The 25,859-nt window shown below is 40.7% G+C and overlaps 1 protein-coding gene across 1 annotated transcript; it reads right to left on the bottom strand.

Annotated features, from left to right (window-relative positions):
* On the bottom strand, positions 1-25,859 carry LOC112146237. Its single transcript, XM_036213062.1, has 7 exons — positions 25,359-25,859; positions 21,359-21,823; positions 16,247-16,939; positions 13,402-13,857; positions 6,139-6,622; positions 4,683-4,688; positions 1-488 (listed from the first exon to the last, which is right to left on the bottom strand). The coding sequence occupies exons 2-7, from the start codon at positions 21,805-21,807 to the stop codon at positions 102-104; spliced, it is 2,475 nt and encodes an 824-aa protein (XP_036068955.1). The 5' UTR covers positions 21,808-21,823; positions 25,359-25,859; the 3' UTR covers positions 1-101.

Raw genomic sequence — 25,859 nt, 5'->3', positions numbered from 1 at the left:
ACGGATATTAAATCTGTTTATTATTTTTCTAAAATAAAAGAATCACATTTGAACAATAAAGATTAACCTCATCTTAGAAGTCTACGTGAAATTTAATCATCTTAGAATCGCTGTGGTCCGATGATACTCAGGATGTGGATCCGTCTAGGATCCCAGATGCAGTTCTCCTCCAGGCCGCTCTTCACCATCCCACAGTTGGGCGGCACCCAGGCGGTGTCGTACTCCTGGGAGCTCCAGGTCTTCTGGAGGTCGTGGTCCTGGTGTCTGATGACGATGACACGTCCCACGTTGACCTTCACTTTGATGATGACCCTGTCCTCGTCAGGGTGGTCAATGGGATATCGTCTGGCCTTCTCCAGGTCCCTGCTGAGGTAGACCCCCGGACCCAGCATCCCATCTGTAGACCGCCGAAAACCATTGTTACGGATGCTCTCAGCACTCTCCCGGGTGGTGCCGTGGTACATGACGTAGGTACGACCATCTTCAGGCTGTTCTGTAGTGAGGCGAGTCACTCCTACAGGCAGGAAATCATCTTCAGCCCACCTATATCTGCACATGCTGGCGTCGAGTTGATCAGTTTAAGGACTTCACTGCAGAAAAACACAAAAACATCATTTCAAAGACAATAAATCACAAAGAAAAACCCAAAGACTCGGGTTCAGCAGGCGGAGCATCGACGGTCCAGCCTGCCAGCTAAAGGCAACAGAAAACAACAAAGACGGACTTTTCATAGAAAGGTTTTGTTTTTCCCTTCAATTCTCCTCTCATCCTGACAACATTTGTGAGTGCAGCTCCCGCCAGTTTCTTGCTGCCAGCTCATAGGTCTCATCAGGTTTCAGATTTTTGTTTTCTGTCCCTGATTACAATTTGCTTCCTCTTTAGTGTTTCGTTCTGCCTTCTCTGCTTCTGTCTGGCTCCCAGACTTCAGATTTGCTTGCGTTCTCTTTGTATTACTGTGGCTGAACTTCAGCCTCTCCCGACTCTGGATTTCCGTCCTCCTGCTTCCTCCACTTGAGCCGCTGAGGAGGTTCTGGATTCCCCCTCGTCTCCTGACATCATTTCTTCAGCCTGCTCCACCTCCATTTTAAGTGCTTTGTTTTTTTTAGCATAAGAAGAAGCAGGATTCTCCTCTGAAACCTCAAATTTATTCCCTCTGGTTTCAGACTCCCCTGTGCTCCTGGTGTGGAGGACTGTTCACTCACCGAGATCTCCGTGTGCATTAAGTGTGGGCCGTTCTATTCAAACATTACAGTCCTGCATTCCAATAAGACCTGACAAAAGTCCCAAACATCAGCTCCTTTAAAAAATTCCATTAACATTCCATCTATGGAAGGCTGACTCCTACCTTCAATCTCTGCTCAAATTTACCAATTCTGAAAAAACTTTCTTGAGTGAAAACAACGCATCTGTGTTTTTTTTAACTGATGCTTTCTGTAAATTCAGTAAAACAAAAAAACTCATCTACAGCCATCAGAGTCTGCTGTGCACAGAAGAAAAGACTCATGGGTAAATGTTGCAAAGGTAAAAAGAATCAAACCTGGCGTGAAAGCGGTTGGTCGTGTGTTCGTCTCACCCTCTCCGTGTCAGACTGAAGTCCGCTTTCTGCTGCTTTGGACTTTCCCTCGTATTACTTTATTTATGACTCCAGTTGACTCCTTTTTACGATAAGAGTGGAGCAGCAGATTGAGCAAAACATAAGTTTCACTTCTGTTCAGTCCAGAAAGCAGATCCTGAAGATTAAATTCTATTTGGAGACAGATCATTCAATCTGTGGTTGATCCTCAAACATCAGAGTTTGTGCTTTAGAGCAGACAAAATGAACCACATGTAGTGGAGACAAGAAATGTACAGATTTTCTTTAGTATTTAAAAAAAAATCGTATTTCTTTTTGTTTGTTGCATGTTTTTTCAACTCCACACAAACATTTTCTAGGAGTCCCAATAGTTTGCACACATGTTGAGCTGGATTTCAAATTTAAAATAACTTTATTGTCCCTCAAAATGAATTTAACAAATTACATAGAGATGTTGGAGCAAAATTGGAGTCAAAAAAGTTAAAAACTATTGTAAAATCCACTAAAAATGTACAGATTGATGCTTTGTTTCATTTGAAATGATAAGTGACCCGAACAAGTATCCCACATTGTCGAGGGTCTCTCTTTAGCAGTCCAGGAATATCATCAACACAGTTGGCAAGCCAGGAGAGACTCCATTGTTTTTTTATTTTAATAAAATCTTTGGGGTATACAAAAAAAATAAAGCAGGATGGGCCAAAATGACAGACACACAAAAATGAATCCAACAGGTTTTGTCTGATCACCTCTTTCGTGTTCAAGTTGCAGACTGACACTATCCTTCATTTTGCTGGAGCCTATCCCAGCTACTGTTGGGCGAAGGCGGGTAACACACTGGACAGGTTGTTGCAGGGACACACAATCACACCAAGGGGCCGTTTAGCTAAAAAGTGGCTGGAGAAGAAGCTCGAGAGAAGTCTTCAAAAGAGGCTTAAGAATCGCTTCTCCACCAGAAGATTTCAGGTTCAAAAGTGGATTTTATTTTTGACGTTTAGTAAAGACTTTCCAAAGTGTGTCAATATATTTACATGATTCCCAGCTACTGTAAATATTCTATAGTTTCTGTGTTTGGGGTGTAAATGTCTTCATAGGCCGATCTCAGATCATCAGGGGACTCTCTTTGTCCTTCAGGAGAAATATTTCTACGATTTTGTTTCACTTTTTCTCTTAAGCTGACGATTTAGTGTCTTGGAGGGTGGGTGTGGCTACACCTGCGATGGGGATATTTTTGTTCATTGGAGGGACTTTCCTCTGTAGGTCACATGTTTTTAAGAACAAAAGAAAGATTTCGCCACTATGAAGTGGAGTCACATTTTACTAAATGTTGGAAGGGTGACTGGAATTAGAAGATGCCCCGCCCCCTTCACAGTCTCCTCCAGAAGACAAAAATAGAATTTACCCTCATATTTCCAGTTCAGTTTCCTCAGCCAGACTGGCAACATCTCTGTCATTCTGCTGCTCAGGGACTTTAAGAATGTCAACAAACTCTTTTCTAAAATACAATCAAGGGTTTTTGACCACGTTAGTCTATCTGCTCTCTATGATGATTTTATTTGACATTCTTTTTATTTCTTATTTGCTTGAAACTGCTGAATAATCTGATGTGTGTGTCCACACGTGTGTGTGTGTTGTTTTTATTATTGATTGTGATGAAGAGACTTTTTCACAATAACAGTATTACATTTTAGGGTCTGAAGTGCCCACAATATTTAATTAAAAAAAAAATCTTAAATAAAAAGTTATGTTTGAGAATGCTGCCACCTGCTGGAATTATGTGTGTGCGTCATCTTAGTGGGTTTTATTTTGACGCTCAACTTAAAATGACTTTATTTAAACTTAGAAAAATATGGACAAATCGAAAATACACAAATTACATGAGATTAAAATTCTGTTCTGTCTAATTCCACATAGAACATCTGATTAATAACAAGGAAATCACTACATGCGCTTTAAAAAACTTTAAATTTTTACAGGTGAATCTGTTTACAATGTTAATCAAAAAAGTTTTATTATTTGATTTGTCTGATAAATAATGAAATGCACAAAAATGACAAACGCTGTTGAGGTACTTTTAGTCAAATTGAGGGAATTTAAAAAGTACAAAATTTTATGTTTGCTTAAAAGTTAGTATTTGTTTACCAAAAGTTTAGTTATTTTACAGATTCTGGAAAATAACTAAACTTTTGCTTATCAAATTTTACACTTGATCTTTCATTTAAAAATAAACATGAAATTTAAACAATCGGTTGTAATGAATTTATAATTTTATTTATAATATGGATGAATACACAGAGGATAATCTTCATTAGCTGTTTTATTAAAGGTTTTCATATTTTTATATTTGATACAGGTCATTACTGCTCCGTCGCATGCTATTTGACATGAGGAGGTTGGATTTTTCTGTTGAGCATTAAAAGAATTTGTGTTTTATTACCCAAAAAAATGTGATTATGGGAGTTAACTTTAAAATACCTGTTTTTAAAACGTATTTCTAATCAAACTCATAAATGGATGAAATAAAAATGATGTTTTTTGCTTATTTTGGTTGTTTTAAATCAGTCAGTTGCAGTTCCACTTGACTTTGCTAGATGGTGCTGTTTTTTCAAAAGAAACCGTGAAACCAAAAACCTGTGATTTAACTTTTTTTTTTTTGACAACTATTTGTATAAAAAAAAGTTTACCTGTAAAGAATGAACAATCTTATTCCTGCTTCTTTCTGTTTTCCAAAATGTTTTTTTTTTAAATCTTGCTGAAGAACCACAGAAGAAGTTCCTCTTGTATCTTCCTCTTTTCTCTGGAGAAAACTTTTTTTTTTCTTCGGAACTTATATTGTTTAAAATTCTTGAAGAAAGAAATGAGCTGAAATAAAGCAAATGTGAAGAACATGAATCATCACCTGTGACTCATAGAATCTGCATTTCAGGTGAACTGGAGCAGAAAATGTTATGAAAAAAATAATCAACCGAGTCAGCATTTATTAATGCACAGTTTGACTGAAGCTTCTCTGTTTGTATTAAATATGTGGTTTTATTTTTGTTTATTGTTGTTTAATGATGAGCAGAAACTTTGAGCTTCAAGTTTCTCTGAAAGATAAAAGATTTTGAGGAACATCTTCCTCGTGCACTTTGAATTGTCTCTGTACATGAAATGTGCTATACAAATAAACTTGCCTTTATAGTTCCACTCTGATTATATTTGGATCTATTTTCAAAATGTTTCCAGTAGTCTTTAATTATATTTAAAAAAAAGCCTGTTCTCTGTTGTAGGACATAGTTTCTGCTAAATTAATTAGAAATCACCTCTGAGTTGTGGGTGGGACTATTGGCGCAAAATAATCCCGCCCCTCCTTCCTTTTTCTGTCTTTTTACTAGCTCTCCTTCTAGCTTACAGTCCCACACACCTCCAAGAAAACATTGCTGGTTATTGGTGACCCATCCAGCCGTACAGCTTTGATCCAGACGCCAGCTCAGACGAGGAAAATAAAGACGTCCATCCATCTTCGGGTCATCCAGGACCGGGTCTGAGCAAAGATGCCCAGACTCCCCGGCCACTTCCTCCAGCTCCTGTGTGAAGACTTCAAGGCGTTCCCTGGGTCTTCCCCAGGGCCTCTCCCCAGTGGGACATGTCTGGAACACCTCTCCAGGAGGCATTTGGATCAGATGCCCGAGCCACCTCAACTGGCTCCTATGGATGTTGAGGAGAAGCGGCTGTACTCCGAGCTCTCTCCGGGTGACCGAGCCTCTCACCAAATCTCTAAGGGAGCGCCAAGCCACCCCCTGGAGGAAATTCATTTCAACTGCTTGTAGTCGGGATCTAGTTCTTTCAGTCATGACCCAGAGCTCATGACCACAGGTGAGTACTGGAACGAAGATCGACGAACATCGATTTGTAAGTGGATGTATCAGCATGGAGCGGAGCAGGGAGCTTGTGGCCCCATAACCAAACATATTTTATGTCACAATCTGATCTTTTTCACAACAATTTAAACAAAAAAAATACCCAGAAATACCATTTTAAGCTTAATTTTCTTTATATATGTCCTCCATCATCTGAAAAATGCCAGAAGGACTTGTTAAAAACACTACATAAATTACAATTTTCATCCAAGTGGATTCTTGAATTCAGACAGAAACTCTGGTCAAAGTCTTTTAGGATGTTTCAGACTGGGCACATCCGGTTCACTTAGAAGAAGATGGAGAAGAGGATCTGGAAGAGGCTCAAGAAGAGCCTGATGAAGAGGATGGAGAAGAAGCTCTGGAAGAGGCTGATGAAGAGGATGGAGAAGAAGCTCTGGAAGAAGCTTGAGAAGAGGATGATGAAGAGGATGGAGAAGAAGCTCTGGAAGAAGCTCGAGAAGAGCCTGGAGAAGAAGCTTGAGAAGAAGCTGGAGAAGAAGCTGGAGAAGGAGCTGGAGAAGAGGCTGGAGAAGAAGCTCGAGAAGTAGCTGGAGAAGAAGCTCGAGAAGTAGCTGGAGAAGAAGCTCGAAAAGTAGCTGGAGAAGAAGCTCGAGAAGAGGCTGGAGAAGAAGCTGGAGAAGAAGCTGGAGAAGAAGCTCGAGAAGAGGCTGGAGAAGAAGTCAGCAGCTGAGGACTGATGAGTCTCATGACTTTGATCCGTCTAGGGTCCCAGATGCAGTTCTCCTCCAGGCCGCTCTTCACCATCCCACAGTTGGGTGGCACCCAGGCGCTGTCGTACCCATAGGAGCTCCAGGTCTTCCTGAGTTTGTGTTTCTTGTATCTGATGGCGATGACACGTCCCACGTTGACCTTCACTTTGATGATGACCCTGTCCTCGTCGTCCTCCAGCTCGATGGGATATCGTCTGGCCTTCTCCAGGTCCCTGCTGAGGTAGACCCCCGGACCCAGCATCCCATCTGCAGACCGCTGAAAACCGTTCTCCCAGATGCTCTTAGCACTCTCCCGGGTGGTGCCGTGGTACATGACGTAGGTACGACCATCTTCAGGCTCTTCAGTAGTGAGGCGAAAAACCCCGTCAGGCAGGAAATCATCTTCAGCCCATTCATATCTGCTCATGCTGGCGTTGAGATGATCAGTTCAAGGACTTCACTGCAGAAAAACACACAAAAAAACATCAGCATCATTTCAACGACAGTAAAACCCAAAGAAAAACCAAAGACTTAGCAGGTGGAGCGCCGGCGGTGTAGCCTGCCAGATAAAGGCAACAGATCGCAGTTTTATACTTTAAACATTTTTTTTTCTTTTTTACAAAATGTTCTCCTCTCATCCTGACAACACCTCCACCTGTGAGAGTGGCAGCTCCTGCCCGTTTGTTGTGCCTCATCTTAGCCGTTCGTGGCTCTCATCGGTTTTTCCCGACTGTTTTTTTATGTCCCTGATTAAGATTTGCTGTCTCTTTAGTGTTCTGTTCTGCCTCAGTCCAGATCCCAGACTTTGGATTTGTTTGTGTTTTCTCTGGATTACTATAGAGCACATGTGTCAAAGTCAAGGTCTGGGGGCCGGATCCGGCCCTCTGGGTAATTCTATCCGGCCCTCCAGATCATTTTCTTATATTGTTATTAATGACATGATGTCATCCTGATCTTATTTCTAATTTGAATAATTTTGACAAAATATATATTTCATGGAGAGAAAATATTGAAAGTTTTTTTTAAGTTGATTTTTTTCTGGAACAATATTCCTGCCTTTTTATTATTCATAATTATGTTATTAACATAATTTAATATTAATGTTAATTTTATAGTTTTAGAAATTGACATTCTGCTAGCTTTTTGGACTGTTTTGGCATTTATTAAGATTGTTTTAGGCTGTTGTGGAGTTTAGCTAATATTTCAGCTACATGCTATCTGTTTTGGCTAATTTAGGCCTGAAAAAAATCTTGTTTTTGGTCCGTTTGAAGTTTAGCAATTTATTCAGCTAAATGGTGGCTGTTTTGGCTAATTCAGGCGTTTTTTGTTTTTTTTTCTTATGGCTGTTGTTGAGTTTAGCTAATATTTCAGCTATATGCTAGCTGTTTTGGCTAATTTGGGCTTCTTTTTTGTTTCTGTTTTGTTTCTGTTTTGTTTTTGTTTGTTGGTTATTTTGGAGTTTAGCTAATTTTTCAGCTACATCCTGGCTGTTTTTACTAACCTAAGTTTTTGGTGTGCTTTTAGGCTAATTTTGTATTCATCTAATATTTTAGCTGGCTATCAGCTTCAGCATTTTCAGCTATCAGCTTCAGAGTTTTCAGCGGCCAAATTCAGCTTCCAGCATTCACACTAGCATTATCGCAGTAATGCTATATATCTAGTTCATAAAAAGTTACTGTTTTAAATTTGTAGTTTAAGAGTGTTCAATAAATGTCTATCCTGTTCGATCCTTGACCTACGGTGTGTTTTAGGTTTTAGCCCCCTGTGCGATTGATTTGACACCCCTGCTATAGATGAACTCCAGCCTCTTCCGACTCTCCTGACATCATCTCCCAGCATGCTCCTCCTCCATCTATTTTATCCTAACTTATTTTTAGCAGAAGAAGAGTCGGGATTCTCCTCTGGAGCGGTATATTTATTACCTCTGGTTTCAAACTCCCTCGTGAGCGTGGTGTGGAGGACTATTCACGCAGTGAGATCTCTGCACTTAGTTTGGGTTGTTCTATTCAAAACATTACAGTGCTGCATACAAATTCAATAAAACATTTGTCACGTCTTCCACTTCCAAAAGGCTGACTCTATACCTTCAATTTGACAACTCTGAGGCAAAAAGTTTCTTCTGAGTACAAACACTACAACATCTATTTTTTTAAACAAGCGTTTTCAGTCAAGCTAAAGAACCCTGAACTAATCTAGTTTTTGTAAAGATAGAAAGAATCAAACCTGGTGTGAAAGCGGTGTGGTCGTGTTTTCAGCTCACCCTCAGTGTCAGAATGAACTCTGGTTCCTGCTGCTTTGAGATTTTCTCGTTTCACTTTCATTTTTGACTTCTGTTGACTCACTTTTAAGATAAGGGTGGAGCATAAATTTCCCTTCTGTACAGTCCAGAAAACAGAACCTGAAGATGGAACTCTTCAGGATCTGAGCTGATTTTTGAACTGTGGGAGGAAGCCAGATTCCTCTGAGAAAACCAAAGCATGGAGAAAATGCAAACTAGAACGACCAAACCAGGATTCAAACCAAAATAACAATACAACACCACCTGCAGACAGGAAAACCTCAAACCAGTTCACAGTCTACAAAAGAGCCTAGAGAAGAGGTTCTAGAGAAGTTTACAAAAGAGGACCAAGAAAAGTCTGTGAAAGGGACAAGAGAAGAGGTTCAAAATAAGTCTACGAAAGAGGCTCTAGAAAAGTCTGAGAAAAAAAATGCTGAAGAAAAGTCTAAAGAAGAGACTCAAGAAACATCTACAAGATGCTGAAAAAAAGTCTACAAAAGATGCTGGAGAAGATCCTTGAGAACGGGTACAAAGAGTTTGATTTGTCAGTTACTGAACACGTGATGAAAAAAACACAACAGAATACTAACTAGAAATTAGGCTTCTTTGATACAGCAAAGCGTTACATATGGTAATTTAAGCTATATTGCAAAACATGTTTTGTAATTCAGAGAAAGTTAACTGCATACAAATATTAAGACACAGAGTAAAAAAAAATCAGAATATTGTGCTTTAAAACTTTAAACAGTAAAGATTTATCAAAATGAGGAAGCAGCAGAGACTCCAATCACCGCTCCGGCTCCACGGAACACCAGATAATTTGAAGTTCAAAAGTTTACTTTGTTTTTGATATTTGGCAAAGACTGTCCAAATTGTGAGCAGTATATGTACATGATTCCCACCTACTGCATAATTCTATAGTTTCTGTGTTTGGGGTGTAAATGTTTTCATGTTCCTGTCTCCGATCTTCAGGCAACTGTTTGTCCTGCAGGAGAAAACATTTTTACATTTTTGTTTCACTTTTTCTTCAACATTTGTGTGTATTGGAAGGTGGCGACTTCCATGACGTGTGGTATTTCTGATCATTGGAGGGATTTCCTCTGTAGGTCACATGTTTTTTAGGAAGCGGCTGGAATTAGAAGATGCCCCGCCCCCTTCACAGTCTCCTCCAGCAGACAAAAATAGAATTCCCATCATGTTTCCGGTTCAGTTTCCTGAGCCAGACCGGTCCACATCTCTGTCATTCTCCTGCTCACAGACTTTAAGAACGTCATCAACCTCTTTTCTAAAACACAGTCAAGAGTTTGACCATGTTAGTCGATCTGATCTCCAGAAATAAACGTTCACAGAGTGATTTGAAGCCGGAAAAGAACCCAAAGACGAGTTCAGGAAAACGTCACCCTTCAGAGACTTCCTGTCAGAGTCAGATGACTTTGTCACGTATTTGACACTAATTTTATTTCTTGTTTGGTTGAATAATCTGTTGTGTGTGCGTGCACACATTTGTGTGTTCTCTTTTTAATTATTGATTATATCGCTTTTTTATTGTGAAAAAGTGATGAAGAGATTTTTTCACAGTAAAATTAATGTTAGAGTTTCAAGTGGCCACATTATTTATTTAAAAAATGAAAAATTCTCTTATAAAAACTTTTATTTGAGAATGCTGCCACCTGCTGGAACTATGAGTGCATTTCATCTTAGAGGTTTTTTAAAGCTGGACTTCATTTAAATGTCGAAAATCTTTGACAAATAGAAAAATACACAAATTTACACTATTCAGTTTCTGTCCTGTCTAAATCCATGTAGAACATCAGAGTACAAACAAGGAAATCACTGAATGTACTTTAAAAACTTTGTTTTACAACTAAATCTGTTAACAATGTTATTTAAAAATTCACTGGAAATGTTTTGTTTGAATAGTTGATAAAAACGAAATAACAAAAACGACAGGCTGTCGAAATACTTTTAATTAAATTTAGAGTACTTGAAAAGTATACATTTTATGTTGTTTTTCAGTTGTAATGAAGTAATATTTATAATATGGATGAATGCACAGAGGATAATCTTCATTAGCTGTTTTTCTTAAAAGTTTTCATATATTTATATTTGATACAGGTCATTACTGCTCCGTCACATGTTTTTTGTTACGATGAGGTTGGATTTTTCTCTAAAAGAATTTGTGTTTATTAAGAAAAAACTGTGGTTGTCGTAGTGGTGGGTTGGTGGGGGGGTTAACCTAAAAATTCGAATTCTTAAATTAAAAAAGCACTTATTTCTAATCAAACTGATGAATTAATTAAATAAAAATCATTTTTTAATTCCTTTTTGCTTTGTTTTTTAGAAATCAGTCAGAAGCAGTTCCACCTGACGTTGGTAGATGGCGCTGTTTTTCCAAAAGAAACCGAGAAACCAAAAACCAATGATTTAACAGAATCGTTTTTTTTGTCTATTGTGTAAAGAATGTTCATTTAAAAAATTTTAAACATGTTATTGCTGTAAAAGTTTAAAGATCTTTTTCCTTCTCCTTTTTTCCAAAAATGACATATATATATGTTTTAATTTAAAATCCTTTTCCTCTCGTAACTTCCTCTTTCCTCTGGAGAAAACACTTTCTTTCTTCCAGAACTTTTATTTATTAAAACTCTTGATGAAAGAAATGAGCTGAAATAAAGCAAACGTGGAGAACATGAATCATCACTTGTGACTCAGAATCTGCATTTCAGGTGAACTGGAGCAAAAAATATTGCATAAAAAACGAATCAAGCGAGTCAGCAGTTATTTATGCACAGTTTGACTTCTTCTTTGTTTGGATTAAATCAGTGTTTCTATTTCCTATTTGGTGCTTTATCTCTGTGTAAAATGTTTCTGTTCTAATGATGAACAGGAAGTTTCAAGTTTCTGTGACACATGGAGAATTTTCTGAGGAGCGTCCTCGTGTCGTTGGGCTGGCAGGTGGCTGTGGATCAGTGGGTCGATCACTTCAGTTTCCATGATCACAACATTTAAGACTAAGGAGTAAATCAAGGAACTGCAGCACAGTTCGATTTGAGGATGCTACATGCACTTAAAAGTCAATTTCAGTCCATAATAAAGAAGCTTTTTATCTTTTTTTCAAATAATTCTGTTTTAGGTTGAGTGTTAAAAACAAACACCACAAGCTCCAAACGCACCATAAAGCTCAGGTGAACACCACTGTTCACTGTTCACTTTGGTGTGAATCTATTAGATGGATTAGGTAGACTCAGATTGGTAGATTGTATTCAGACTGGACACATCTGGTTCGCTTGCACTTGCACACTTCTAGTTCGTTTGCCCATGATAATCAGGGTCGGTTTTGGGCATGGGTGACCTAGGCAGACGCCTAGGATGCCATCTGCTGGAGGGGGCGCCAAATCACAATGATTATATTTAATTTATTTATTTAATAAGGGCTGCGGACCCCCGACCTTACGAAAAGCAGGAGCGCTGACGAGCCGGGGACACCGAGGGGTTCAGGAGGAGATCCCAAACCAGCCTTTAGTGTGCGATGACCCGGTAACGAGACCGCGTTATCCACAAACAAGTCCAATTCAGATACCTCGCCCACGTAATTCCTGGCCAATGACTGAAGAGATCTTTGGTCACATGGCTTTGTTTAGAAGCTTTAGTTTGACCAAACACAAAGTTCAGGACTTGGTCCGGACCAACAGATCTGAGTACAACCTAAGACACCAAGATTTTGAGGTCTAAGAATCGAACCCTGTGGTACACCACATGTCATAGAGGCTCTTCTTTGTGCACAGTCACCACGGAAACAACATAAACCCCTCCCCTTAAGATAAGCTCTGACCCGAGTGTGAACCTTTCCAGCCTGTTAAGGTCCACAGTATTGCAGACGTTTCTGCTGAGTCAGCGTTGGGTTTTGTTTTGTTGCTGTGTTGTTTTCTGAATACTGCATGAAGCTCCACTAAGAGCTTGAAAGTTCAGGTGGATCAAAACGTCCATTTGGTTCATTCATTTGTTTGTTTTTTAAACTCCAGGAGAGAGAGGAAGGTCCAGAGGAGGCGGAGTCTCGGGGTCAGATGCCAGAGTGTCCTTGGATTTTGGAGAGGAGGGAGGACTCCTGATACTCCTGAGCTTGAATGTTTGCATTCTTCTTGTCTCGTGTTGTTGAGCAGGAGAGTGAGGGAACAGATGCAGAAGACGAGCAGAGAAACTCCACATTTCTACAGACATTTTCTGTGGAAAGATGGTCGAAAAAGTTGAAAGTATTGAGAGGCCTCTGCTCAGAACCAACAACCTGCAGAACATTTTTCTTTCTTCTCTCTGGTGGCAAAGGGGGAAGTTTTCATCAGAACTTCTGGTTTTTGTTTGGGGGGTTGATATTTGCACAACCACCGTTTCTCTGTTGGGTGTTTATTCAGGATGTTTGGGATTCTTTCCCTTCAGCTCAGAGACCTTGTTGAGGGAGGTTCCTGCTCAGGTTCTGCAAGAAAATCTGCTTTTTTTATCTTCTTGTAAACTCCAGGAGGGAGAAAATAGAGCTCCGATGTTGGCTTTAGCTCTACAGCAGCTACTGCTGACTTTCACTCCTCATCCTGCTCTGTGAGGAAGAGGAGGATGAGGTTTCTGGGTCACCTTCTGGACCCTCCAGTAGAGTAATCCACCTGTGGCAGAGGCGTAAGGAAGTTCTGTCCGACTGAACGAGACCCAGAAACACTGCAGATGATGAAGATCCTTTATTTCCTTCACCCGGTTTAACCAGACACAACCTGAGAAACGGGAGGGGTGTGGTTGTCATGACAACGGTGTGGTTTTGTGATTCTCGTCATCATTTGTGAAACACGTTTGCACTGACACAGGTATAAAATCAATTTATTTGTTGTCAAAAATAACTAATCTCATTTGTGCTACAAAGATTAGCCTCAACTATGTGAAATTTAAGAATCGTAATTAGCCGCAAACGGCAGCAGCTGCGGTTTAATGAGATTCAGGATGTGGATGCGACAGGGGTCCCAGATGCAGTTCTCCTCCAGGCCGCTCTTCACCATCCCACAGTTGGGCGGCACCCAGGCGCTGTCGTACCCATAGGAGCTCCAGGTCTCCTGGAGGGGGTGGTTCTGGTGTCTGATGGCGATGACGCGTCCCACGTCGACCTTCACTTTGATGATGACCCTGTCCTCATCAGGGTGGTTGATGGGATATCGTTCGGCCTTCTTCAGGTCCCTGCTGAGGTAGACCCCCGGACCCAGCATCCCTTTGGAAGACCGCTGAAAACCGTTCTCCCAGATGCTCTCAGCACTCTCCCGGGTGGTGCCGTGGTACATGACGTAGGTACGGCCATTTTCGGGCTCGTCTGTTGTGAGGCGAGTCACTCCTACAGGCAGGAAATCATCCTCAGCCCATTCATATCTGCTCATGCTGGCGTTGAGATGATCAGTTTAAGGATTTCACTGCAGAAAAACACAAAAACATCATTTAAACAACAATAAAACAAACCTGCTGCACCTGATGCTTTGGTTTTACTTTTTTTTGTTTGTTTTATTGTTGTTGAAAGCAGCAAAGAGACTTTTAATACAAAGATTAGGAAAATGTCTCCCCCCTGATTGGTTCTGATTCAAAGTTCTACCAAATAGAACTATCCTGCTAGTCATAGTCTGTTGTTGGTTTTGTTTTTCATGTCCTTTTCTCCTCCCTCCCTAATGACACCTCCACCTCTAAGAGTGCCAGCTCCTCCCACTTCCTGCCTTACCTCACCCTCCAGCTGTTCACAGCTCTCGTTGGTTTTTCCCGACTGATTACGGTTATCTCTAGTCTGTCTCCCTGCTGTTTTGTTCTGCTTTCTCTCCCAGACTTTGGATTTGTTTGTGTTCTCTCAGGATTACTGTGAATGAACTTCAGCCTCTCCCGACTCTGGATTTCCCTCCTCCTTCCTCCACTTGAACCTCTGAGGAGGTTCTGGATTCCCCCTCGTCTCCTGACATCATCTCTCCAGCCCGCACCTCCTCTCATTTTATTGTAACGTGTTTCAGTGCACGAAGAGTCAGGATTCTCCTCTGGAGCTACATATTCATTAAGTCTGCTTTCTTCACTGAGATCTCTGTTTGCATTTAGTTTGGGTTGTTCTGTTCAAACGTTACAGTGCTGCATTCAGATAAGATTTGACAAAAGTCTACTCCTAAACCCCTAAGGCAAAGCTGCTGCTTTAAAAATTAAATAAAATATTTGGTATGCTTTCTATTTCCACAGAAAAAGCTAACATATACCCTCAGTCTCTGCCTTGAAGTTACAAACTCTGAGGCAAAAACTTTCTTCTGAGTGAAAGGACCACATCTGTTTCTTTGAAAAAGCATTTTCAGCAAAGAAAAAGAACTCATCTGCAGCTATCAGAGCAGCAAAGACTCATGGGTAAATTTTTGCAAAGGTAAAAAGAATCAAACCTGGTGTGGTCGTGTTTTCAGGTCACTCTCTCAGTGTCTCTCTGTTTCCTGCTGCTTTTAGCTTTTCCTCGTTTTACTTTCATTTCTGACTCCAGTTGACTCACTCTTAAGATGAGGGCGGAGCCGTAAGTTGGGTGGAGCATAAGTTTCACTTCTGTTCAGACCAGAGAAAAGATCCTGCAGATTTAACTCTAATAAGAAACAAATCATTTAATACGTGATTGATCCTGAAAACATATATGTGGGTGCTTAAGGGCAGACAATCTGAGTGATTAATATTTTTATTTGTTACATGTTTTTTTTATCAGCTTTCCATGTCTCTTTTTAAAGAGACACAGAACTTGAACACACAACAAAGTTGACAAACAACAGCAAGATTTTTTTTATTAATCTCCACTCATCTTACCCCCTCAGCAACATTTCATTTGCACACATGTTGAAATGGATTTGAAATTCAAAAATAACTTTATAATAACTTTATAAAATAACTTTACCCTAAAAGACATTGGGATGTGGAGGCAGGGCTCGGCTGCAGAAGTGAGTTAGAAAAGCTGGATCCATTTAATCATAATTAACCCAAACATTGATTTTATTGAAATTGCTCGAAGACATGAATGAATTAATGAAATGGTTTATTTCAAGCAATCAGGTAATAATACATGAAATAACATATCACACAGTAAATCACAAGTTGCTCGCTTGAAAGGGAGTGGAAGGAAGTGAACTTATATAATCCCCCCTCTCTCGACCATACCATTTTCTCTACATAAATTATCAACATGCGGTTCAGGACTTAATATCAAATATTTATACTCTACAATCATAGATTCAGGTTATTAATGATCATTAAGATCGGTGATGTAATCAAATTTCAAACATCCACAGACAAGTCATTTATATTAATCAGTACCAAAAAATCGAAATATACGATTATCATCAGGAAAACATCATCTGCATCAATCAATACCAGAAGCTCAAGCACATTCAGACCATCATCACCAGAAGAAATCCCCGCACCAACCAGCATCAGAAATCCAGGGCATTACAGATGATTATCTATGATCATCTGAATATATTCCAGACCTGGGCACCGATCGATACAGAAGATCCTCCCGACGATGATGATCCGAGCATACCCCAGAGCTCCGGCACCGACCAGTACAAATGACTTTCCCAGATGATAATCATTATCAGGAAGAAAAATAATCTTCATTAGTCAATGCAAAATAATTCAAAATATTCTTATTAAAAAAGACACTTTGTGCAGATTGTATTCATCAAAGAATAAAAAGAAAAAAAATTGAGAACAGGTGCAGAATCAGTGATACATCACAGTTAAGGAACAACTTTAAGGCCACATCATCGTTCTTCATTGCCATGACTGAGAGACTGTAAAGTTTTTATCATAGCAGTGTGATGGACTTAAGGGATAAGGCCCTACGAGGTGTCCATTATTAGAAATGAAATAACCTTGAAAATAGATAAAAGTAGCTGGAGAAGAGGCTAGGTAATGGCTCCAGAAGGGGGTAGAGAAAAAGCCCCAGAGGGGACTTGAGAAATGGCTCAAAAAGTGGCTCATAGAAGAAGTTAGAGAAGGGGCTAGAGAACGGGTTAGAGAAGGGGTTAGAGAAAGGGCTCGCAGAAGCTTCGGTTTGATGATTTCAATGACTTGGATTCGACTTGGATCCCAGATGCAGTTCTCCTCCTGGCCGCTCTTCACCATCCCGCAGTTGGGCGGCACCCAGGCACTGTCATACCCGTTGGAGCTCCAGGTCTCCTGGAGGGGGTGGTTCTGGTGCGTGATGACGATGATGCGTCCCACGTTGACCTTCACTTTGATGATGACCCTGTCCTCATCTGGGTGGTCGATGGGATATCGTCTGGCCTTCTCCAGGTCCCTGCTGAGGTAGACCCCCGGACCCAGCATCCCTTTGGAAGACCGCCGAAAACCATTGTTACGGATTCTGTTGGCATTGGCCCCGGCGGTGCCGTGGTACATGACATAGGTACGACCATCGCTAGGCTGAGGGGTGTTGAGGTAAGACAACCCTTGAGGGAGAAAGCTGTCAATCCACTGAAACTGGATTCCACTCATACTGGTCTCTGTTTTCCTGGAACAAACAGAACAAAAATGGATCAAGTTACTGCAGAAGAAACAGCAAAAGTTTTGACTGAGAATCCCAGTTTTGCCAAGTTATCGTCATTGAATCCCTTATTTTGAGACAGGACTCTCTCAGAATGTCAGAAGTTACAGAGGTGTTTTAAAGTTATCTTTCTTTCTTAGAACCTGCAATGGCGGAACATAATCTAGAGACAAATGTGTTATAAAATGTCATAAATAAATAAAAAAAAACCAGTCTGGAAGCAGAGGCCTGTGGGTCTTCGAAGGACAATCATTTGGCCCCTAAAAAAACACTTACTAAAGTTTATCGATGTTACCTACAATCGCAGAACAGACTTCCTCAAAAAACAATAGTACAAACAGCTACGCAGAACACCAAAAGATGGTGAGAGTGTGTGGATCTGTGAAGCCTTAGGAGGTATTTGGCTCAGTAAGTCAAGTCCAAATGAATTCTGAAAAAATTAACAAGCACACAAAGACGATTCAGTTTGCAATTTTCTAAACTGGTTATCGTCTTAAAATCTTACCAGTTTTAAAAATCAGGTTTGGTTTCTTAGAGGTTAAAATTATTTGTTTTAGTTATTTGAACCGTCTTTCAAACCATGTTTTTTAAAAGAGAAAGAGAGTCAAAAGAAACAATCTGAATATTTTTGCTATAAAAAATGAAACAAAGATTTAAGATTTGTAAATATGAAGGAGCAGCGAAGACTGGAATCGCTGCTCCGTTGCTGTCAGGGGTGGAGCTCCACACACACCAGATGATTTCAAGTTTAAATGTTCAGGTCGTTTTTGATGTTTGGGAAAGACTGTCCAAAGTGTGTCAATAAATTTACATGATTCTCAACTATAGCAAACATCTCATAGTTTCTGTGTGTTTCAGGTGTAAATGTGTTCACGTACCTGTCTCAGATCATCATGCGACTGACTCTCTTCGTCCTTCAGGAGAAAATATTTGTGTTTTTGTTTCACTTTTTTTCATGCTGACATCGAGAGTGGGTGTGGCTATGCCTACAATGGGTGGTATTTCTTTGAAGTTTTTTCTAACAAAATATGTCATAATTATGAAGTAATGTCACATCAAATGCTTGTTTTAGAATGCTGTATGGAATTAGAAAATGCCCCGCCCCCCTTTAAAGGCCTATAGATAGTCTCTCTCAGCAGACAAATACAGAATTCCCTCCCATGTTTTCCATTGCTGTTCAGTTTCCTGAGCTAGAATGGCAACATTTGTGTCATTCCTATGCTCAAAGACTTTTTTTTAACTTGTCCTGTTCAACCGCTGAGCACACAGATACGAACTGAGAGCCTCTTGTGTTGAGCAGATTTTACTGTCACAACAGGGATTATTCATCGCCCGACACGAAAAGTGCATATTTTATATAAACTCCTTTTGTATTTTATCCTAAACTTTATTTATATTGATTATGCTTGTATCATCATAAAACAACAAATAAATAGCAATCTGGAATGGGCGGGGCCTGTCTACACACACTAGTTACAGACATACCTGTTGGCTGAAATAGTCTTCATATATACATTTTTGTTCCCATATCAGGACACAGATTTTTGTTCATTTAGTAAAATGTGTGCTTTTAATTTCATTAGTGTCCAGTGTTCATTATGGGGATAGGTTGGGGGCAGCTGGCACACTGACCCCCCGATGGTGGGCTGCCTGCTCAGAGACCTTAAGAATTGTCAACATCCTGTTTCCTAAAAATCCAAATAAGTGTTTATAACCAATTTCTTCCATCTGATTTGTACGTATATGAATGTTCATTGAAATGATGTAAATCCAGACAGAAACCCAGTGACAAGTTCAGGAGAGCTCCACACTTCAGAGACTTCCTGTCACAGTCAGACGCCTCCGTTTGGTTGATTTCTTTCAGAGGAGGTGAGCAACAGCATCTCCTCACCATCCAGTCAAGCATCTGCAAAGACGATTTCTGCCACACCGCCTGATGTCGTACTCTGGTCTCTTTGTCTCATCTGAACTGTTGCTCTGCAGAAGCAAAGATCTCAGCTGATTCTGAAGAATCCAGATGTTCATGAACGCATCGTCTCTTCTGCACCAACACCCAACATTACAATGCAAAAGTCAAACTAAAACCATTCTGGGAGCAGATTCTTGGATGTGAAGTGATTGTATTTTGGGTTGTGTGTTCTTGAACTTCAGCCTGACTATTATGGGATGGTGGGCGGACTTTAATCAGGCCTTTAGCTGTTTTACAACAGCTTTAAAAAATTCAGACTTTTCCCTGATTCAGAGCCAAACGGGGAGAAAAAATATGGATAATGACAGGAATTTTCACAAAACACAAACAAAGATACACAAAAAAATATATAAAACATACAAAACCACAAATAAATAGTCCCAAACAAACTAAATAAAGCACAATCATTCACTCACACAGATATGCATATACACAAACCCTAATTCACACACAGACACATAAACAAACAGATGTATATAATCATACCCACACACAAACTGACACAGAAACACACAAAGGTACACAAACCCAAATATGCACAAAAATTAACACACATGTAAACGCACAACTGCATGTACAAACACACACACGTACACACACAGTTTGGTTTTGGTGGTTTAGAAGGACAGGTATTTAAAACACGTTTTTTTAACCCTAAGAGGACACCCCTTTCCATTTGTACTAAAAATATGTGGAACATCTTAAAAAGACAATTTGATCTATAATCCTCAAATCTAACTTCAAAGTTTTATTAAAGTCATCAGAACTCAAAAACAAAGAACCTGACACCACACTGTAAAGAGGACAAAACATAATTAGGCAACTTAGCTCCGCCCCTGACACAAAGAGGGGCCAACTTTATTTACCAGGACAAAGGCCATATACATACAAAACATGCATTTTTATGTAAATTAGAAGTAAAAAACTCAAATAAAAGGACACCTTGAGTCAAGCTTACTGCATTTTACAAAAGCAGCAGAACTGGATTTGCTATGAAATGAAAGTCAAAAGCAAATAGAGCCGGGGTGGGATTATATAAGTTCGCTTCCTCCCACTCCCTTTCAAGCAATCTACTTATGATTCAATGTGATTTTTTTTTCATGTATTATTCCTGATTGCTTGAAATAAACCATTTCATTCATTCATTCAAATAATACATATCAATTTAAATCAGCAGATACACTGAAAGAAGTTCTAACCAATTAAAGGTGCCCATCTTCTCAGACTAGTAAAACTGAATGAATGTGAAACTCCCCATACTCTCCATATCATGTTAAACTCAAAAACAACCAGAGTACTCCAATTGTTGGAACTTCTCACCTGTATTCCAACTTAACAAGCTGGAATATTTCAATTGTCTCTCACTGAAATGATCAAACATTCACGGTGGAATGATGACATCACTGGAGGACAATTCATCACATTTTATTCTGGATTGGCCTTTTTTGGTCAAGTCACAATTCCTTACAAATCCATAATGTTGTGAACAGATTGTTTGGTGTTTTTGCATTACTGGCATTTAACCATAGTAACCAGTTTTCCTTTTTTGATGTGTTCACTGACATGCTTATGACCACGGCAACCTCTGTGGGATACCATGGATGCTTTTTAGCTCTCTAAGCACTTTCCAAAGGATATAGAACAAGAAAAAACAAATGTAAAAGAAAAACACCTACGATGTAAAGGTCTTTTAAATTATTTGAATTGGCTGTAGCATTGTTTCCACGAAAAAATATATACTAGTGAAACAGGGTGCAAAACTTGGTAATGCCAATTAGTTCCTTTTATGATTGACACTGGGGTCTGCTGGGGCTTCAAAACTAAGCCTGGGTCAACAAACTGTTCATGAAGGAGGTCACACATAACTTTAAACCCAGATACATTGTAATCGTCATCTTGATTCCATTCTCCACCTGGGTTGCCTCATCATTCTCCTCAGCTATTCCTGAACTCAATGATGTTCAAAGCTTTCAGTCTATTCTCATCTTTTGAAGATATGTGCAGATTTAACAGAAACCCGCAACCTTGAAGATCTGCCAGAAGCCAAAGTCTGTGAGGAACATACAGAAACTATGGACGGGGCCAGAGAAGAAGCTCGAGAAGAGGCCAGAGAAGAGGCCAGTAGAGGGGCCAGAGAAGAGGCTCGAGAAGAGGCTCGAGAAGAGGCCAGAGAAGAGGCCAGTAGAGGGGCCAGAGAAGAGGCTCGAGAAGAGGCCAGAGAAGAGGCCAGTAGAGGGTTTAGAGAAGAGGTCAACAAAGAGGATTGAGAAGTGGGTCGAGAAGAGAGCAGAGAAGAGACCATAAAAGAGTTTATAGAAGAGGCTTGAGAACGGGTTAGAGAAGGGGTTAGAGAAAGGGCTCGCAAAAGCTTCGGTTTGATGATTTCAATGACTTGGATTCGACTTGGATCCCAGATGCAGTTCTCCTCCAGGCCGCTCTTCACCATCCCGCAGTTGGGCGGCACCCAGGCACTGTCATACCCGTTGGAGCTCCAGGTCTCCTGGAGGGGGTGGTTCTGGTGCGTGATGACGATGATGCGTCCCACGTTGACCTTCACTTTGATGATGACCCTGTCCTCATCTGGGTGGTCGATGGGATATCGTCTGGCCTTCTCCAGGTCCCTGCTGAGGTAGACCCCCGGACCCAGCATCCCTTTGGAAGACCGCCGAAAACCATTGTTACGGATGCTGTCAGCACACTCCCGGGTGGTGCCGTGGTACATGACATAGGTACGACCATCACTAGGCTGAGGGGTGTTGAGGTAAGACAACCCTTGAGGGAGAAAGCTGTCAATCCACTGAAACTGGATTCCACTCATAGTGGTCTCTGTTTTCCTGGAACAAACAGAACAAAAATGGATCAAGTTACTGCAGAAAAAACAGCAAAAGTTCTGCTGGGGAATCCCAGTTTTGCCAAGTTATCATAATTGAATCCCTTATTTTATAATTTGACTCAGAATGTCAGAAGTTGCACAGGTGTTTTTAAATGTATTTTTCTTTTTTAAAACCTGCATTATTGGAACATATTTATGTAAGGTGACAAAAAGGTAATTGTCATAAATAAATGGATGAAAACAAACACAGACAGAGAGCAGAAGCCCATGGGCTCCAAAAGGACAATCATTTGGCCAAAAATCCACCGTCTAAAGTTTATATTACCTAGGACAACAGGACAGATGGTGTTAGCTTACTGAAAAAACAAGACTAAAAAACACCTGCAAAGAACACAAGATGGCGGTGATGTATTGCTCTGTAAATCAAGTCCAAATGAATTTTTAAAAAGTGACCAAGCACAGAGTTGATTCAGTTTGTCTGAAAATGTTACTGGTTTAGAAATAATAACTTTCAATTTGTCAGAATTGCTGAACATGTCATGTGTTTTTTTTATTATTTTAAAGTTAAAAAATCACTTTTAATCTTATGCTCTTCTAGATCCCCCTTGATGCAAAAAGGGGCGTAACATAAATTGGGGGCTCGTCCGAGATCTGTTCACCATCAAGATCCCTTTATCTTTGTTTTTTGTTTACTTGAGTTTTGTAAAATTCTATTCGTACCTGGAGACAACGTTTGTTTGACAGTATTTCTTGTTTGTTCATAACTTGGTGTTTGAAGTCAGAGCCTTGGTGGTGGGATCAGTTGGAGGTTGTATAGGCAACTGTTTACTAGTGGAGGTTGTTGCAGGTGTTACCAGTAACCCCAATCGGGCGGAAGCAGGTGCGGAAGTTCCTGTAGCCACAGCTGGTGCAGAGGCAGACTCAACTGTATTGCTTCAGACTGAGGTTGCCACATAATGATTGAAACTCCTCTATCAGATGAAGAAGGTGGAGCTTGAGACACAAGCTCATGATATGGAGGTAAGGCACTTGTGAGTGCAGGTTTAGGAGTTGGAAAGCCCACCTGGCTCTCCTGACGCCCCTTCACCTTCCCCTGCTCATCAAAAGTTTATGAGTTAAAATATTGTTCTTGCTCTTTGTTTTTGACAATCTGAAGGATATTTGTATTTCAGCGCCTTTGAGGGCTTGGTGGCTTCTTTGGCCTGGCCAAATCCCTTCGTGAAGTGTGTCTGAAGCACATTGTCTAAGCTTTGTATAGTATGAAAATCTAATAACCAAACGTATTATGACTTCTGTTCAGTGGCGGACGCTGGCTTTGTGGCTTTGCTGCCATTGGGCAACAGTAGCATTTCATCTGGAGTGGCTAGCATTTGTTGGCGTGGTTATCATTCATTGTAGTAGCTAATGTTTGTGGGAGTGGCTGGTACTCATATGAGTGTCTAGCGTGTATTGGGCTGGCTGGCGTTCGTTGGGAGTGACTAGCATTTTTTGAGGTGGCCAGCATTTGTTAAGGGTGCCCAGTGTTTGTTGGGGTGGTTGGCGTTTGTTGGGGAGGCTAGTGTTTGTTGGAGTTGGTAGCTTTTTTTGGGGTGGCTTGTGTTTGTTGGAGTGGCTAACATTCATTGGAGTGGCAAGCATTTGTGGGAGTTGCTAGCATTTGTGGGAGTGGCTAGCATTCTCTGGGAGTGGCTAGCTTTCGTTGGAATGACTAGCATTCGTGGGAGTGGCTGGCTTTCATGGGAGTGGCTAGCATTTGTTGAGGTGGCCAGCGTTTGTTGGCATGACTAGCGGTCGTTGGACTGGATAGCTTTTTTGGGGTGGCCAGGATCTGTTGGGGTGGCCAGCGTTTGCTGGGGTGGCTAGTATTTGTTTGGGAGGGGTTGTGTTTGTGATAGTGGTTGGTGTTCGTGAGAGTGGCCAGCGTTCGGGGGAGTGGCTAGTGTTCATGGGAGTGTCTAGCGTTTGTTGGGAGTGACTAGCTTTTGTTGAGGTGGCCAGCATTTGTTGGGGTGGCTAGCGTTGGTTGGGGTGGCTAGTGTTCATGAGAGGGTAGCGTTTATTGGGGTATTGAGGTGGCTAGCGTTTGTTGGAGTGGCTGCCGTTTGTGGGAGTGGCTAGCATTCACGGGAGTGTCTAGCGTCCATGGGAGTGGGTAGCTTTCATTGGAATTGCTAGCATTTGTTGGAGGGAGTAGCACTCACTGGAGTGGCTAGCCTTGTTTGTAGAAGCCAGCGTTCATGGGAGTTGCTGGGATTCCTTCTAGTGTTTGGCATTCTTTGGGAGTCACTAGCGTGGGTTGGGGTCTCCAGTGTTAGTTGGGGTGGCTGGCGTTCATGAGAGTGTCTAGAGTTCCCAGCGTTTGTGAGATTGGCTAGCACTCTTGGGACTGACTGGTGTTCATTGGAGTGGCTAGTGTTCATTGAGGTGGCTAGGATTTGTTGGGGTAGCTAGCATTTTTGGGGGTAGCTAGCGGTCGTGAGAGTGGCCCGCGTTTGTGGGATTGGCTAGCATTCGTGGGAGTAGCTAGTGTTTGTTGAATGTGCTAGGGCTTGATGGAGTGGCTAGATTTCGTTGGGAACAGCTAGCATTCATTGGGAGTGGCTAACGTTCGTTGGGAGTCGTTAGTGTTCGTTGGGACTATTTTAGCGCTCTGTGTTTGTGTTGCTAACTATCTGTATAGATGCTCCTTTTAGAATAAATACTTATTAAAGGAAGAAGTTTTATTTTAGGTATGGGATTGTTAAGCCTGTGTTCGCATTAGTTTTATATTTTCTCTCCTTTTTCTCTGTGTTTTGTGTATTTTGTGTGCCAGTTTGACTCCTTTGTTTGTGGATCTTTGTGTGTCTGTCTGTATTTATTGATTTCAGCTGGGTTACTGGAAAGGGTGTGGCTCCTAATGGTCCAAGCTGATAGAGGGAGCCTTTACAAGCGCCGTGGGGAACTCCAGCCCACGAGAAGGGAGTTATGCTGCAACATATCTCCACTGCAGCTTAGCGCTCCTATCCACCTGTTGTGTTGTCTGTGTTGCTCTTTGTGTAGTCGTTGTTTGGTGGAGGCAGGTTTTGTAGGCCCACTCTATGTAATTCAGTGTTTTTGTTATTAATTTCAAGTTAAAACATCACTTTTATGCTATGCTCCTCTAGATCCCCCTAGACGCAAAAAGGGGCGTAACAGTCCTTGGACTTATCTGATGCAGCAAAATGTTATTTCTTTGGTAATTTATTTCATTTGTAATAAGTTACTCCCAATAAGTTACTGTCTATCAACACTGTTTTTTAAAAAAAAAAGTTAACTGCAAATGAATTTTAGGACACAGTAAAAAAAAAAAAAAGCGAAATATTTTGGTTTAAAAGTTTAAATAGAAAAGATTTGTGAAAATGTGGAAGCAGCAGAGAGTCGGTCGCTGCTTCAGCTCGACGGTTCTGGAGTTCATTTGGTTTTCGCAAAGATTTTCTAAAGTGTGTCAAATAATTTACATGATTCCCACCTATTACATTTATTTTTTCCGTGTTTTGGGTGTAAATGCGTTCACGTACCTGTCTCAGATCATCAGGCGACTCTTCGTCTTTCAGGAGAGAATATTTTTGTTTCACTTTTTCTTTTATGCTGACTATTTTGTGTCTTGGGGGGTGGGTGTGGCTTCACCAACGATTGGTGGTATTTCTGATTATTGGAGGGACTTTCCTCACAAGTCACAAGTTTTTATAGCAAAAGTAAGATTTCATGATCAAAAAATGTTATCACACTTTATCAAATGTGTAACAATCTCTGCAGAAAGGAAGATTTGCAGAAGTGATTTGAATCCAGAAAAGAACCCAAAGACGAGTTCAGGAAAGCTTCACGCTTCACAGACTTCCTGTCACAGTCAGACGCCTCGGTTTGGTTGATTTCCGTCAGAGGAGGTGATCAACAGCTTCTCCTCACCATCCAGTCAAGCATCTGCAAAGACGAACTGTTGTTGCAGAAGCAAAGATCTCAGCTGATTCTGAAGAAACCAGACGTTCATGAATGCATCGTCTCTTCTGCACCAACACCCG

Source organism: Oryzias melastigma, linkage group LG8 (genome assembly GCF_002922805.2).
Source record: "Oryzias melastigma strain HK-1 linkage group LG8, ASM292280v2, whole genome shotgun sequence".
In the NCBI taxonomy this organism is placed as follows: Eukaryota; Metazoa; Chordata; class Actinopteri; order Beloniformes; family Adrianichthyidae; genus Oryzias; species Oryzias melastigma.
Note: the sequence above shows the minus strand (reverse complement) of the source record. Positions and strands in the feature narration are given on the sequence as shown.

Excerpts from the sequence above, each read along its gene's own strand:
- LOC112146237 (XM_036213062.1), bottom strand. The coding sequence starts at position 21,807 with ATGAGTGGAATCCAGTTTCAGTGGATTGACAGCTTTCTCCCTCAAGGG. Across the intron at positions 16,940-21,358 it reads ATTGAAATCATCAAACCGAA|CTTTCTCCCTCAAGGGTTGT; the intron begins GCTTTTGCGAGC and ends GTGGATTGACAG. Across the intron at positions 13,858-16,246 it reads GTCTCTCAGTCATGGCAATG|CATGAGCAGATATGAATGGG; the intron begins AAGAACGATGAT and ends TCTCAACGCCAG.